Consider the following 17,188-nt stretch of genomic DNA (forward strand, 5'->3'; position numbering starts at 1 on the left):
TTTTAAAGTAGTCCCTATTATTATACCAACAAAATTTTCTATGGAAGAATTGGGTGCAATTATGGTTAATGTCCAAAAATCTATAGTTAACCTTACAAAGACAGTCCAAGAAGCATTAAAAAATAACACTTGTACTGAGGAAAAAGTAGTAAATTTAGAAAAGAAAGTAGTTTCTTCAGATATTAAAATGGAAGAAATTCAGAAAGTTCAATTCAATTTAGTAAAATCTATGGTAGAAACGGAAGCTAAGATTGAGCTTTTAGAAAATCAAAATAGGAAATTTAATTTGAGGGTGTTAAATTTCCCTAAAACACATCTTGCACTACCTGGAGACTTATTTAAAAGTTATTTAAAGAATATTCTAAAATATTCTGACGACTCTATTCCTATCTTATCAAAAATTTACTACTTCCAACAAGCCCAACAAGAGAAAAGAAAAGATCAACAGTTTGATGAGAATTTAAATCTAACAGACTTCTTGGAAAAATCTTTTGAGGCACGAATAGATACAAGAGCAACATTATTGGTTCAGTTTATAACTATTACAGAGAGAGATGCAGTATTAAAAAAACACTTTAAATCTCAAAAACAAGATTTCTATGGTTTTCCAATTCGAATCTTTCCAGATGTTGCTCCTGTGACTCAAAACAGGTGTAAGAGTTTGTTTCCCTGATTTTAAATTAAATTTAGAAAACTTAGAGCTATTAGACATGAAATGTCACAGGGGGATTGGACTTAATTTACATTAAAATGGGCAGGGGATAGTAAATATCTTGAATTGCACATGGACCCAACAAATCAGTATGTATGTAATATCTATCCAATCAAACAGGAATTTAAAAACAAATTGTAAAGTTGGATGCAGTTCCCAGTATCTCTAACGGGCAAAATTATATAAAAATGATATTGGCACCTAAACTATTATGTTTTGCAAATGATTTCCTTAATTTTACTTAAACATATAAACATGATACCAAACACACATTGTCTAATTTATATGGAATGGGAAAAGAGTAAGACTTCCTATTGAGAAAGTTAAGGTACCTAGAGAAGAAGTGGAATTGAGCTTCCCTAACTATATAACCTGGCATGCCTAATAAGATTGAGTGCTTTCCTGTTGAATAAAGGAGAAGATTCAGATATAAACATGGAAGGAATGTTAACATTGCCCCTTGACTTAAAAACTATTATGAATATAGGGATAATAACGTTCAAAGTAGTGCTTCGATGAATGCCCAGGAATGCATAAGAACATAAGAAATTGCCATGCTGGGTCAGACTGAGGGTCCATCAAGCCCAGCATCCTGTTTCCAACAGAGGCCAAAACCAGGCCAATTACCCAAACACTAAGAAGATCCCATGCTACTGATGCAATTAATAGCAGTGGCTATTCCTTAAGTAAACTTGATTAATATAAAAAGCTTAACTAGTACCTACTTTCTATTACCCTCCCTATTTCCCTAAACTGAATTCAAACTTGCAGACCTTGACACTTAGAGAATCAATGCCTCTCAGCCTGAGGTTATTAACCACATTTATTTTTGCCTTTAGTAACCCTTGAGTGGGAATTGATCCCTGGCTTCCCTGGTTCAGGTCCCATTGTTTTGACCACTAGGCTACTATTCCACTCCAAAGGGATGCTGAGACCCGGGATTGACCCAGGGACCTTTAGATCTTCAGTCTAACACGCTCCCAACTGAACTATGTCGGCTACTTTTTTTTAAGCGATTTTATAACTTGTGTGCACATGTGTGCATGTTATGAGTGCGTGCACATGTACTTCTAATTTTAAGTGGGCGCACAAATCCCGTTTCTACCACATATGTCAGGGTATTTTAAAACTGTCGTATACCTATGCCATGAACAGTTTGCCCAGTTCATCCACCAGTTTGCCCAGTGTTGAGCTAAGTCCTCCAGACTACCCTGGTTTAATAGACTGTACACCTCCCAGTTACCTCAGACTGTTTAAACCCTTCCAAATGGCTGCTTTTTATTTATTTTTTTGCACAACTTATACCTCCTCCAAAGCAGAAGTAAACTTAACGCGCGCTGGGCATGTAAGTATTTACATGCAAGTCTATTGGCCAGGCCTTGAAATGCCCATGCCCCTTTTTGAAGTTGCATGAGATGTGCGCACAACGGGAGATACACAGATATATCTGGGTGACTTTTAAAGTTTGGGTGCATGCAAGCCTGACTTGTGTGAGCATCTCCCAATTTTTGTGTGCATTGGGCTTTTAAAGGCTACCTTATAGAGAGAAGAATTGCCACAAGATCTCTTTATGATCCATGATTTTTAGATCTAATCATTTGGTTTGGAAATTTACTAAAAGTTTGATCTTGCCATGTGAAATCTTATTTACCTTTGGTAGGCATTCCATTATTCCCATCTAGAGGATCTGTACCCAATGTTTATTTATTTAACAGCTTTTTTTATACCGGTATTCGTGGGTACATCATATCGGTTTACATAGAACTAAATGAAAATACAAAAAACAGGGGAGGGGGAGGGGAGCAGAGGATGAAACAAAGAGGATAAACTTATGAAAGGAAGCATGGAAAAAGGAAAGGGTAATTAACAATGAGGCAGTGCATGGAATAAAAGGAGCAGTATTGAACTATTGAAGGAGATCAGTAAATTACATTATTCAATATAACAAGATAGATAACATGAGAGGGGGGGTAAGGATCCGGGGCCGGTGTCTAATAAGTTTTAATAGCCGTCGGGGGGGGGGGGGGAGAGATTACATGGCTAGGACAGGAGTAGTTAACATCAAGTGATAAGAATGATATGACTTAACAAGGATTAATTTGGAAAAAAGAGCTTGGGAGAGAACTTGGATGAAATAATGGATGACCTATTCTGGATATGCCTGTTTAAATAGCCAGGCCTTTAATTTTTTCTTAAATTTCTGAATGCAAAGCTAGAGGCAGAGCTCGGGGGGGCATAGAGTTCCAGAGGGCAGGGCCTGCAAGGCGGCACACCTCCCTCGTGGAGGTGAGGTGTGCCGCCTTAAGGGAGGGAGTGTGATGTGTACCTTTTGTGAGCTGTTCTGGTAGGGCGGTTGGAGGGGCAGAAGCAAAGCAGCTCTTCAAGCCAGTTGGAATTGTGATTGTAAAGGGTTTTGTGGATAATGTGAGCGTTTTGTGAAGAATGCAAGAAGATTTGGGGATTTTTTTAAAGATTTGTTTAAGATGTTTAAAAGATTGGAAATAGGCATTAGGGTAGTACTAGTTTTTATAAATAATACAGGATACATACAGCTGCTTATTGAAAATGAGTTTTCACAATAAAATTCTTTGCATATCTTCAAATAAGGAATTTTATTACCATAAAATTTAAATTAAACACAACTGAGTGCACCTCAAATATTTCAAAGGCTCAGATAGTTATAAAACTGGAAGAAGCTGATCACTTCTTTATAATAATACCTGCATACTCTTATAACACATACAAATTTAAAAAGCTTAGTTGATCTTAGTATAGACATGAATAGAATATCTACAAATGTAATTCTCTGCAGTATAAAATTACTGAGAAAATAGCACTTCATGAACTATAGTTGAGAATTCTATATAGAACAATATTACCTTATACAGCCTACAAGATGGGCATAACTAATTCAGGCAAGTGTTTAAACATGCTGAAAAGAAAGCTATTCTTCATTGTTTATGGGAATGTCCTAACATCCAAAGATTTTGACAGGGTATCTTACATATATTAATGACTGTCACTGTTAAACTGTTTCCAGATTTTCAGCCCTTTGTGTTCTGGGACATTTGTCAGAGAATGTATTCATAGGTACATTTCAGTTTTCAAATTACAAACAAGAAGTCTTTTGTCCAGCTGTGTTAGTTGTTAATCAAAGACTATTTTTGGTTTATTTCTAACAGTGTAACTACTGTGATCCAACCACTCTTGATGTCATTACTGCTATTCAGAGCAGTGTAATGCAGTTTTGTTGCATGTGTTGTAAGCTGTTTTATAGAATCCTGCTATAATGTTTAATCGGACAACAACTGAGAAGAGATGCCATATCAAATTGACTTTAAACCAGCTGAAGTACATAAGGGTGAAATCTGTCTGCACCAATGTCAGATGACAGCATTACAGCAGGAACTCTTTAGCATTAGATAATTTGCATAAGTGCATTTTTTTTATGTAATCCTAAAATAAGCATGTTTTAAAAGTTTACTTGCATGGATAATAAAACGTTCATGTGTAACTGATCGAATCAAAAACATCCTACTCACATCTTTCCTGTTTAGGACATAGTTGTACCAAAGTTTTTAAAAGACTGTTTAGCTGCTTGTCCCCTATTCTCAAGATCCACTTCACACTGGATTCTGACAGTAAGCAAAATGCACTTGCTACAGGAATGTTTGTCATACCTTTTTTTTCAAATTCTTAATGCATTCTATCCTATGGAAAAAAAACTGCTGCAGTAAGAATTTTCTTCTCGTATTTTGAGCGCACTGATGAACCCGTGGTTGGATGTGCGTTTTGGACATGCATCCACAACTCCTTAGGCAATAAGGGGATTATTAGCATGTTCAAAACATGTTTCCAACCCCCCCTCCCCCGCAAAGCTAATAGCACTCTCACATGTAAATTCATGTTGAAGGCTATTAACTATTACCTCCCAATGCAAAAAAAAAAAAAAAGTGCGCCCAACCCACACATTTTTACTCTCAGAAATTAAAGTAGCAGGCGTTAACTTTAGGGGCTCCTCAAAACTTAACAGAAAAGCAGAAAATACTGCTTTTCTGTAGTTCCTCCGACTTAATATCGTGGCGATATTAAGTTGACGGAAGAACTTAAAGGAGTTAGGTCAGATTAAGAAAAGGGACACTCAGTTTCTCCAAGGACAAGCAGGATGGTAGTCCTCATCATCGGATGGAGCCCAGCATGCCGGTAACCATGCGTCCACGCAGGGTCACTCTTCAGTCTCTTCTTTTCCGCGAAGCTGTCACCATGCTATTCAGGAGCTCGCACATTTTTTCCCTTTCTTCCACGCATCTCGTAGGGTCCCTCACCCTCCCTTCAGATTGGTAAGTTTCCTCGGGGTATTCATGGTCAATCACCGATGGTGCTCCTTCTGAATACCCGCCGACCATCGACCGCGCGTTGTGTGCTTTTTCCAATGGCATTTCCAGCTTCCGCCAGTGCCCGCAGACTATGTCCCTCACAGACCCCCATGAGGTCTTTGCCTGGGGGCCTATCACAATGTCCATGTTTGAGCTTTGTGCCCAAATGACCTTGAAGGAATATAGGGCTCGCCTCGACAAAATGGAGAAATTGATCGGGGCGAAACGTGTGCGGACGGCGGTCGGTCCGACCCTTCAGGGCCTCGAGCCTCTGGTTCCCCGGGTACCGCCTCCGCCACAAGAGCCTGCTCTAACGGTGCTCACACCATTGTTGGAAAGGCTCAACATGCTGCTCGGGATGTTCCCTCGCAGCTGCCACCGGTGCATCAAGCTCCTCAGAGGCCTCTGAGCGCACCACTGCTGTTGCTGCTAGCCCCCATACCGGTGAGCAACTCCTCAGAAGAGGACAGGCCATCGAGCTGGAGGCTTGCAGTGACCCTTCACCGTCCAGCTTTCCCATGTTACATTTGGCCTGGAGGCTATCCCAATGGACTGCCATATTCACCTCCAGCCCGGTGAGGCGGGCGCACCATGCCCTGGTGTGGAGACCAGCGTCCTGTGTATTGCGCCGCCACACACGGGGCTGGTGCGGTGCGCTTGGGTGTTGTGCACGGGTCCTCACGCCGTGGAATCCCTTGTATAGGTAGTCCTTGGCTCTTTTGCTTCTCCCCCCTTTCGGCATGCAGGACAGTTTGGCCTCTTAAAGGGCTAGCAGCAGGGGAGACGGTTCTGAAGCCCCATGGCCTTTGCTGATGACCTCATCAACCAGGACATATTTAAGGCCAGGCGCTGCCTTCAATGAGGGCCTCAGCAACGGGTCCTGCTCTTCAGAGAGTGAGAATTGCCTGCGTTCCTGATCCCAGCGTTCCTGACTCTGCCTTGCCTTGTTCCAGTGTTCCTGTGCCTTGCTTCCGGTCCCTGCCTTGCTCCTCGTCCCTTGGATTGGTTTCTCGCTCCTGGCCTGGTATTTCTCTGCTTGATCTCCACCTGCCCTGATTCCTTGTTTGGTGTTTGACTCTGCTTGCTCTCTGCCTGCCTGTACCCCTGGATTCATCCGACACTGCCTCAATCCTCGTCTGCTGGTTCCACGCCTGGGAAGACCCGCGCCTAAGTTCTGCTGGCCCCGGTACCCAAGGGCTTAACCTGCGGGGAACAAGGGCTGGTATAGGTGAAGGTCCAGTTGAGTCTTCTCTCCCACAACCGCTGCCCGACAAGGACCTCCAGGGGCTACCCCCAGGAGGTAGCGCCAACCTCGTCTCTGCTTAAGGGTCCACTTTTCCAACAGGATGCTGAGGCCATGGGCCGGGCGGATCTGGCTGCCTTCAAGGCCATTCCTGGCCTTGCTCAGTCAGCCCTAGAACTTGTCGTGGCAGATATGAACCGCGTTGCCGCACGCTTGGACTCCTTGACCCTCCCCGCGGCCCCACCGCCATCAGCCACCGTTCCAGCGCCAATTCCAGATTCCCATCAGGTGACAATCCCCTTGCCTGCACCTCCCCGGTATGATGGAGATTCCAAGCCGTGTCGTGGATTTTTGAACCACTGCCATATGCATTTTTCTTTTCAGCCGGCGCTCTTCCCAAATGATTTGGTGCAGACAACATTCATCCTCTCCCTTCTCGACGGGAAAGCTCTGGCCTGGGCTTGAACACTATGGGCGCGTGCTGACCTGCTACTCTCTAATCTCCAGCAATTCGTCTCAGCATTCAAGCAGGTCTTTGAGCCCGGTCGGCTGCCCACTTTGGGCTCTGACCTTCTGCACCTGCGCCAGGGAAATCTGTCGCTGATGGAATATGCAATCGGATTCTGAACCCTGGCCACAGAGTTGAACTGGCAGGGCAACTGCCTGCGTACTATATTCTTGGAGGGTTTAGCCCTCAGGATTAAGGATGAGCTAGCAGCGTGAGAATTGCCTATCTCTTTTGAGGGCCTCATTGATCTCACAGAGAAGATTGGCAGACTCCTCCAGCAGGAGCTCAGAAGCTCTGCTCTGTTCTGTTCAAAGGGGGCACCTCCAGAACACTGTCTTTTCCACAATTGGTCTTCAAGGGATTCCCTAGAGGACCCCATACAACTAGGTAATGCCCACCTTATTAACGAAGAGAAGACCTGACGTCAATTTGGCCTCTTTCTGTATTGCGGAACAAATGGTCATCTGTTGGCCCAGTGCCCAGAGAGAAAGGGAACCTCTCCATGCCGTGAAGTAATGGAGCAGACGACCCTCAGGCTAACCACCCCCTTGCCCCGGCTTCTACTGTCTGTCTCCCTGGAACAACCCTCTGCCTGCTTCTCCACCCAAGCCCTGGTGGACTCCGGGGCTGGGGAAAATTTCATATGACAAAAAGTTATAGACTGGTATCGAATCCCCAAGATAGCACCATTGGCAATTTCCTCGGCTTTTGGGGACCTCCTTCCCGGGCTAGTGACTCGGACTACTCACCACTCACATTGAAAGTAGGACCCGCACACAGGGAGCTCATTTCTTTCCATGTGCTTCTTAGGGCAATAAGTCCCATCATTTTGGGTCTGCCATGGTTGCAGAGGCACCAACCCCAATTTAATTGGTCCACGATGGAACTCATCCATTGGGAACCAGGATGCACGGATTCTTGTTTGATCGGAAGAGCCTCCCAGTTCCCTGCTCTTGGCCACCACCCTGCCAAATCTTCACACCCCTGGCAAGAGGTCACAAGAGACTCAAACCACCTCCGGGGCCTTCCAGAAGGATATATATTACAATTAGTCTTTGCTCAGCTGAAGGACCAGTTGGTCCAAGAGAGATTGGAAGATGAGGACTGTAAGAAGGAGCACAACTGAGCTATGAAAAAGATCTCATGTCTACTAAGCGAGAAAGATGAAGAATACAAACCTTGAATACCCTTCTTTTACAGGAGAAGGGCAAGAGACAGTGACGCCCCCCCCCCCCCCCCCCCCCTCTCTCCTTCTGCCTGTCCAGACTGTAAGGGAACGGAGGTCCTTCATTCCACAACAGTAGAGCCAGACCTCCCTTCCAACTATTGGAAGAGGTTCTCCCCCTTGATAGGGATGGCTCGGTCCCCAGAACTGCACGAACTAGGGGACAAAACCAATACTTATACTGGCAGGGTTATATATACTGTGACGTCAGCTTGCTCCATCTCCATATGCTGGCATGAACCCACTGGTCCTGAGGGCAACTGTCTACATGTTAGGAAAATAATAATTATCAATGCTGGTTGCGGAATCTTCCACTCAAATCTTCCTTAGTGCTGGTAAACCCACTAACTCGGGGCTTTGGAAGGGGGGTACTGTTACATTCGGTGGCCCAGGGCCTATCCCACAGACCGCCACACTCTCCTCCAGCCTGGCATGGTGGGCACACCGTGCCCCAGTGTGGGGACCAGCGTTCTGTGCACTGCGCTGCTTCACATGTCGGGGCTGGTGCGGTGTGCTTGAGCATTGTGCGCGGTTCCTCGCATCAGGGTATCCCGGGTGCAGGTTGTCCTTTGCTTTTCTTGCTTCTCCTCTCTTTTGGTACGCATGCATGGGACAGTTTGACCTCTTAAAGGCGGCCTTTGCTAATGACCTCATCAACCAGGAACTATTTACGGCCAGACCCTGCCTTCAATGAGGGCCTCAGCAACGGGTCCTGCTCTTCAGAGAGTGAGAGTTGTCTGTGTTCCTGATCCCAGCATTCCTGACTCTGCCTTGTCTTGTTCCTGGTTCCAGCATTCCTGTTCCTTGCCTCTGGTCCCTGTCTTGCTCCTTGTTCCTTGGATTGGTTTCTTGGTTCTGACTTTTGGCCTGGTATTTCTCTGCTTGATCTCTGCCTGCCCTGACTCCTTGCCTGGTATTTGACTCTGCTTACTCTCTGCCTGCCTCTACCCCTGGATTCATCTGACGCTGCCTCAATCCTCATTTGCTGGTTCCATGCCTGGTAAGACCCGCGCCTAAGGTCTGCCAGCCCCGGTACCCAAGGGCTCAACCTGCAGGGAACGAGGGCTGGTACAGGTGACGGTCCAGTTCGGTCTTCTCTCTCAGAACCGCCGTGCCGGACAAGGACTTCCAGGGACTACCCCCTGGAGGTAGCGCAAACCTCGTCTCGGCTTAAGGGTCCACATTTCCAACATCCTAGGGCCCTCTGGGTCGATTCCATCGATTCCTTTAGTGCCCCCGATGCTTATGGTGCCTTTGGACCCCTCGAGAATTCAAGGCCCTCTGATGCCTCCCTCAGTGCAATTGAGGCCTGGGCCCTGCATTCGGGTGAGCTTCTCTCCTGCTACCCCGGAGGGCCGCAGCGAGAGTGAGCCTCTATATGATCCATGGGAATGGGAGTCTTCCGTCTCCATCAGATGAGTCAGAAGGTTTACCTTCTGAACCCTCCCTTCCAGAGGAACAACAGCGATCCTCCCTGGAGGACCTCTCCTTTATGGGGTTCGTCAAGGCCATGGCAGAGTCCGTCCCCTTCCAGTTATTGGTGGAGCAGGACTCTAGACACAAAATGCTTGAGATCCTGCAGTTCATGGATGCGCCGAACGAAGTAGTGGTGGTACCTGTCCATGACGTTTTCAAAGTCCTGTTAACCTGCATATGGGAGCATTCGATCTTGATGCCACCAGACAACAAAAAGACAGGCCTGGTGTACCTGGTACAACCAGCCACCGGGTTTGACCACCAACTACCACACCAATTGGTGGTGGTAGTCAGCCTTAAGAAAGCTAAAAGTGTACACACCCATGCGACAGCACTTCCAGGGTGTGAACACAAAGCTCTAGATGCCTTAGGTTGACTGATATTCCAGAGTTCCATGCTTATTGCCTGCACAGCATGCTATCAGCTTTACATGGGGCAGTATTCACAAAACCTATGGAAGGAAGCTCAGGAGTTCACTGAGCACCTTCCTCGGCAGTATCAGGAGGAGTTTGAATGTGCTTGAGCAGGATCTCAAATGTGACAAACACGAAGTCCGTGCGGCATACAACATGTTTGAAACAGCCATGAGGTCGGCTGCAGCAGGTGTTGGAGCCCGGCGCACAACTTGGCTGTGGGCATCTGACTTGCACCCAGAGGTCCAGGACCATCTAGCAGACCTGCCCTGTACTGGGGAGAATCTGTTTGGCGACTGGATCAAGGAGGCTGTGGCTTAGTTGAAGGACTATCAAGAGACCCTTCAACAATTGTTGGCTAGCACTTCCGTCACCCAGCCTTCTAGGAAGCCCACACTGTCATATCCGAAGCGCCCTTTTTTCCGGCCCTACAGGTATTACCCTCCTGCTGCGAGGTCTAGGCCTCAGCGGCCAGTGGGGGAAACCCAGGCAGAGGCAGTCTCGGCCCCCTCAGGTGCCCACGGCCCCACTGCAAAACCCTTCCACCAGTTTTTGACTGGTGGCGATAGAGCCAGAGCCATCCGTGGAACCCTGGACCCCCAGTTGGAGGCTGTCTTCAACTCTTTGTAGACCATTGGAGTTCGATCATGTCTGATCACTGTCCATCATCCACCAGGGTTACCGGCTTCATTTCCAGCGACTTCCACCCTGCTCCCCACCAGTTTCAGGATGGGGAGTGGTAGGGAATGATCAAATACTTCAGATAGAACTCGCGGCCCTCCTTTCCACGAAAGCAGTCAAGACAGTGCCCGCCGGCCACCAGGTCACAGGGTTTTGCCCGCCGGCCAGCAGGGAACTGGTATTTTCTTATTCCCAAGAAAACAGGAGGCCTCCAGCCCATTTTGGATCTGAGAGCCCTAAACCAGTTCTTGGTGAAAGAGAAGTTCAAGATGGTCTCGCTGGGCTCTCTAATCCCCCTTCTAAAGGGGGGCGACTGGCTCTGCTCCCTCGATCTGCAAGACACGTACGCCCATATCCTAATTTTCCATGGGGATTGGCAGTACCTCAGTTTCCATGTGGGCCAGCAACATTACCAATACTGTGTCCTGCCGTTCGGTCTGGCTTCTGTCCTCCGGGATTTTACCAAATGTCTGGCAGTTGTAGGTGCCCATCTTCGCAGGCAGGGGATTCACATATTCCCCTACCTTGATGACTGGCTCATCAAAGGCAGTTCGATCCAGAGAGCTCAGACTCCCATGTGCCCTCACGATTGACATACTGGAAACTTTGGGATTCTTGATCAACTACCCCAAGTCCCATCTTCAGGCAGCCAGACAACTGGACTTCATTGGGGCACACCTGGACACTGTCCAGAACAAGGCCTACCTACCTCAGGTCAGGGCAGAAACCTTAGCGGCTCTAGCATGTCTCATTTCCAGCCGCATGCAGGTCTCTGCTCGCCATTTGCTCCAGCTGCTTGGCCATATGGCGGCGACAGTGCGTGTTACCCTGTTTGCTCGACTGCACATGTGACGCGCACAGTGTACACTGCATTCCCAGTGGTGTCAGGCATCACTGGACCTAGGTGCCCACCATTGTGGTCACAGATGAGCTGTGTCATTCTCTTCTCTGGTGGACCGTCCCCGAGAACCTGTTATGGAGGTTCCTGTTTCAAGCAGCTCCAGCCAGGTCACTTTCACCACCAACTCTTCTGAGACGGGGTTGAGAGCACTCGTCCTAAAGCATCGCACCCAAGGGTTCTGGTCCCCTCAGGAAAGGTGGCTCCAAATCAATCTTCTGGAGTTGAGGGAAGTTTGGTATGCCCTACGAACTCCTAGTGAACAAGGTAATTTTGGTGCACACAATAAAGTAGCCATGTGGTACTTGAACAAACAGGGAGGAACCAGGTTGTCGTCCCGTCCCTGTCCCCCCCCCACCAGGAGGCAGCCTTGGTTTTGACATGGGCCATTGCCAGCAGGGCGGTGGACCTGCCGGGGGTGGACAACATCCTGGCTGATGCCCTGAGTTGGACTTTCAGGCCACATGAGTGGTCCCTCAAGCAGGAGGTGACTAATTGCCTTTTCAGCCTCTGGGGGCGACCCCAAATGTGGACCTGTTCGCCTCCCTGGAGAACCGGAAAGTACACCGCTTTTGCTCCCTAGGCAGGAGGGGCAAGGGATTGCTGGCTCGATCCAGTGGGGGGCAGACTTGTTGTATGCTTCCCCACCCCTTCTCATCTCCAAGATACTTTAGAAGTTGCAGCAGGATCAGTACTCCATGATCCTAATTGCTCCCTTGAGGCCCTGTCAGATCTGGTACCTGACCCTTTGGGAACTTGCGATCCGACTGAGGACGACTACAGAACTGATCACACAGGACCAGGGCACTTCAAATTTGAAGTGCCCTGGTCCTCCAGTCCCTAGCCATCCTCCAGTCCCTAGCCCTCACAGTGTGGATGTTGACCCAGCTGATGGTGGAGGCCCTTGGCCTACAATCGGAGAGGTATCCCATGTTCTCCTGGAGTCCAGGAAACCTTCCACCGGAAAGTCCTACAACCTGAAGTGGAAACTCTTCTCCTGGTGTGAAGGTCGCGGCTTAGACCCTTTCACCTGCTCCCCCTCGGCTTTTCTGAACTACTTGCAGTTCCTCTCTGAGTCTGGCCTACAAACCGCCTCCGTGAAGGGTACACCTAAGTGCCATAGGAGCATACTATCAGGATGTGGATGGTTCTGCTATTTCTTGCCATCCTCTGGTGGGACGTTTCATGAAGGGTCTCCTTCAGCTCAAACCCCCTCCATGCCCCACAGTGGTTTCCTGGGATCTGAACATGGTTCTCTCACAGCTCATGAAACCTCTGAGTCGTTATGCTCTTGTGACCTAAAGTACCTTTCCTGGAAAGTGCTTTTCCTAGTTGTGGTCACATCGGCTCGCAGGGTGAGTGAGCTGCAGGCGCTGGTGTCATACTCACCTTACACGAAGTTCTGACACGACAGGGTGGTTCTCCGTACACATACTATGTTCCTACCCAAAGTAGTATCCATGTTCCACCTCAGTCCATCGTATTACTGTCCTTTATCCCGAGGCCTCATTCTCATCAAAGTAAACGTGCCCTCCATTCCTTGGATTGTAAGAGGGCGCTTGCCTTCTACCTGGAACGGATGGCGCCCCATCGCACCTCCACTCAGCTATTCATTTCGTTGACAGAAATAGATTGGGTGTCACTGTTTCTAAACAGACGCTGACCCTGGTTGGCTGACTGCATCACCTTCTGCTTCACACAGGCAGGGCTTCAGCTTCCTGGCCCTATTCGGGCACACTCCGTCCGGGCCATGTCTGTTTCAGTAGTATTCCTATGGGTGGTTCCTATTCATAAGATCTGCAGAGCAGCAACCTGGAGTTCACACCATACCTTTACCTCTCATTACTGCCTAGACAAGGACAGGCGACAGGGTTCCCATATCATACAGTCCGTCCTGCAGAATCTTTCAGCCATGAACCCAACTCTCCCGCCATGGTTCCCCTCTTGGGTGACGGCCTGCTCCACTAGTCTCTGCATCTGCAGTTTTACACATTTGCACCTGTTTTTGCTGCTCATGGTCGGAGAGGCCTGAAGCTACTTAATCACCCAGTTGTGAGGACTACTATCCTGCTTGCCCCTGGAGAAAGAGTTACTTACCTGTAACAGGTGTTCTCCAAGGATAGCAGGATGTTAGTCCTCACGGAACCCGCCCGCCTCCCTGCAGAGTTGGAATATTTTTTCTATGGGGATTTTCGGTTGTTCCTTTTTTGCTAATTCTATGTTATAAGACTGAAGAGGGACCCCCCCCCCCCCCCCTCCCGTGGTTAGGGGCATGCTGGATGTGCTCAATAGGCTGGTCAAAGTTTTCCGTGCTGGGCTCCCTTTTCTTAACCTGTGCACAGCCACAGGTTAGGAAAATGGACGCTTGTTAATTGAGCGTCTGTTTTCCTAACCTGCTGACAGCCACCTTTCTTGGGCGCCTGCTGCTGAGGAGATGCTAGGGGTGCACAAATTCTCCTAGTGCCTCCTTTTTAACCACGGCAGCCCATTTGCATGTTCCATCGGGTGCCCCGGAGAGGCCGACTGGCCTGCATTAGGAGAGCCTGTTTTCCACATGCCAATATTGCATCAGCTTGATTATGCTGTCAGCTTCAGTAAAATTTATAAATGGGCTAGGGAGTGAGTTTCCTATTGAGCAAAGTTACTTTGTTTCAGAGCCCCAGGATTACCACCACTTCTACACAGGTGCCAATATGTATCCCAAAATGAACTTCTACTTTGCTGTTTGTATTCACCAGAAAGCATTGCCAGTGCTAGCAGTTGGCTCCATTCTTTGCTTCCAATTACAGCTGCCACTGCAGGTATTCTTCCAGTCCTTCCCTCTTTTACCCAGCTGCCAGTCCTCTGTTTGACTTCCCTGTATCTCCCTTCCCCTTGCTCTACATGCTCCTCCAGCTATTCTGGCTCCCAATAATTCCAACTATTGAAGTTTCAGCCCATCTTGGACCTTCTACAGTCTTCATGCCCCACCCTCGCTCCGCTCCACTTCACCTCACTTAATTGTAGCTGCTGCTTCTTGGGTTTTCTCCCCTCCCCCATCTCATGCTGCCTACACTGCTCTTTTTAGCCCCTGCATCTCGAGTTACTACTCTGCAGCAGCATTGCTCTAGAAATCAAAACATAGCACTCATAGCTTAGCTACTGTTACTACCTGCTCTCTGTTTCTTCTAAGTCAACCCCTGCTGCTTGTCTCATGCACTCCAGTCCTTGGCTTGGCCCTCTTTCTGATTCTGGTCCCATTTTTCTGCAAGAGGCTCGTTGGTGGAGCCAAAGTGCACAAATGTATGAACACCCCATAGCACTGTGATATTACTTTTGCCTAACAACCTTAGCAACAGGAAACAAAAAAAATTAAGATGATGCTTCAGTAGAAAAACAGGAAATTATTCCCAAAGCACTTTTGCTGGCCAGATAATAGCCAATCAAAAATATGAAGTGATAAAAAGGCAGATTCTTGGTAAAGCCAACAAAAGGTACTTAAATCTTGATGATAAAAATTAACTGTACTTCTTGTTTCAAGGGGTTTTTGAATTTGAAGTGTCCTGTTTTCAAGTTACCTCATGGATTGAGAGCTATTTATAAGCTATAGAGTAAGGAGTTGCTGCCCAGTAAAGCTTACAATATCAGCTACATATGCATTTATAAGAAAGCTAGTGCACAATAGCTAAAAGCTGCACAGGGTCCGACTGGCTCTCCATCACAACCACTGCAAACTCCTCTCTATTTGCCTTACAAAGTTTTCTCTCTGCTTTGGTGCTGATAGCTAGCACAGAACTGAATGGAGAGGACAAGAGAAAAAGTGAACATGGCTCTGATTAATGTGTGGCTTAACCTGCAGACTGTCTTTATTAATGCAGTTTATCTGTACATTTATAAGTGAGCAGCATGCAACCCTGAGGCTATCATTTGAAATCACTTGGAATCCCAAGTAAACCTGTAGGTCTTGGCTCCCGGCAGTGTTTAGCAAACAGACAGTACCTTGGACTACATTCCAGGAATCAGTAGACTGAACAGAGAGGTTCCTAAACTGAAAATTTAAACATACCAGTCATGAGCAACCATACTGAGTACAACTTTTCTGTTGTATTTGTGGTGATTGATTTGAAATACGTGGTGAAATGCGCTAAATTGTGTTAACACCACATATTGCATTCACTGTGCTAATAAATGAGCAATCCAGTCTTCATGGCCCTAATCTCACTCTTTTCATTAAGCAGTCATCTTCTCTGTCTTCTGATTTATAAACAAATATGTCATAATTGTTGTTTTTCATGACTATGTGATCATAAAATGAAAACTGCTAAAAAAAAATTTTCATTTGCATATTTATTAAAGATTGGGACAGGGAGAAATTACTTGAAGCATGGATGTGTAATCCAGAGAACTGCTGCCAACGTTCAGGTGTTCAGATGCCAACTCCACCTCCAAGTGGGTATAATGCCTGGGACACACTCCCTTCCCCACGAACTCCCCGCACCACTCGTTCTTCTGTCACCTCTCCTGATGAAATCAGCCTGTCACCAGGGGACGTGGACACACCTCTGGTATGTTTCATTGCTGACACTGTTTTCCAGACACACAAAAAATGAATATCAATGCGCAGTATTAATGTACAGAGAAAATATAACTCCAGGGCAGATACCCTCTTAGCAGGAAATCACTTATTGTTTGTTTGCATATGCGAACAACTTGTTAACTTTTTTTTTTTATTACTAATTACATGTGTAGAGAATGGGTGACATGCGAAATTACCAAGTTTTTCTTAAACATCTTGTAAGTGGTCCCAATAGTCCCCCCAAAAAAGAATAAGAAAAGAAATTTACTGGTGTGAAATTCTTTATACCTATTAATTCCACTAGAATAGTAAAACTAAATGTTTCTATAACTGGTGTTAAATCACCACTATAAGTCACATTGCTCAAAATATAAGCTTTCCTGTTTGTTTATTTTTCCCTAGATAATCTTTTTTTTTTTTCTTTTATATTTTGATAGATTAACAATACCCTATGTTAATTAGCTATATACCTTTGAAATCTAAAAATGACTTTCCTTAATGTTTTAGCTATGCATGCTTTAGTTACATTTTAATACCCCAACTAGTATTATAAATAATTTTAATGTGAGCAATTTGAATTTTCTGAAAAGAATATTCATAAAATCAGTATAGGGTACTGTTCAGCATCCCCTTTTTAGCTGATGGTATAGTAGTTTGTCTTAAATATTTTTTACTTTTATATATGCATCTAAAATTCTTAGAACAGAAAGATCAGTTGCATATAATTATGGTTGCCATATTAGTTCATATTAGAACATATATTTATTGTAGTTTTAACCTAGAATGTGAATGTGAACACACACTGTATGTGATTGTTGACCAAGAATATGAATCCTGGTATTGTAAACCATTGTGATCTTCCTTTGTAACGACGGTATATAAAATGCCTAAATAAATAAAAATAAAAAATATTGTGGAATTAAGGGTCAACAAACAAGTTGTAGGTGATACCTTTTTATTAAGCTAACTTAATATGTCTGTGGCTAGCTTTCAAGTGTAATCCTCGCTTCATCAGATCAGTGAAGAAACAGCGTGTTTACCTTGGGTTTAAATAATAGTCATCTAGGTCTTAGGCTACTTGCATGTAGCAGTAAAGGGAAG

The 17,188-nt window shown here is 46.2% G+C and overlaps 1 protein-coding gene across 1 annotated transcript in view; it reads left to right on the forward strand.

Annotated features, from left to right (window-relative positions):
- ANKIB1 (ankyrin repeat and IBR domain containing 1) overlaps nt 1–17,188 on the forward strand; it is a 493,668-nt gene that overhangs the window by 257,166 nt on the left and 219,314 nt on the right. The window contains exon 6 of the mRNA XM_029588858.1: nt 15,868–16,076. Coding sequence (XP_029444718.1) covers nt 15,868–16,076 — 209 coding nt within the window. The remainder of the gene's footprint in view (nt 1–15,867; nt 16,077–17,188) is intronic.

Source organism: Rhinatrema bivittatum, chromosome 2 (assembly GCF_901001135.1).
Source record: "Rhinatrema bivittatum chromosome 2, aRhiBiv1.1, whole genome shotgun sequence".
NCBI classification, from domain to species: domain Eukaryota; kingdom Metazoa; phylum Chordata; class Amphibia; order Gymnophiona; family Rhinatrematidae; genus Rhinatrema; species Rhinatrema bivittatum.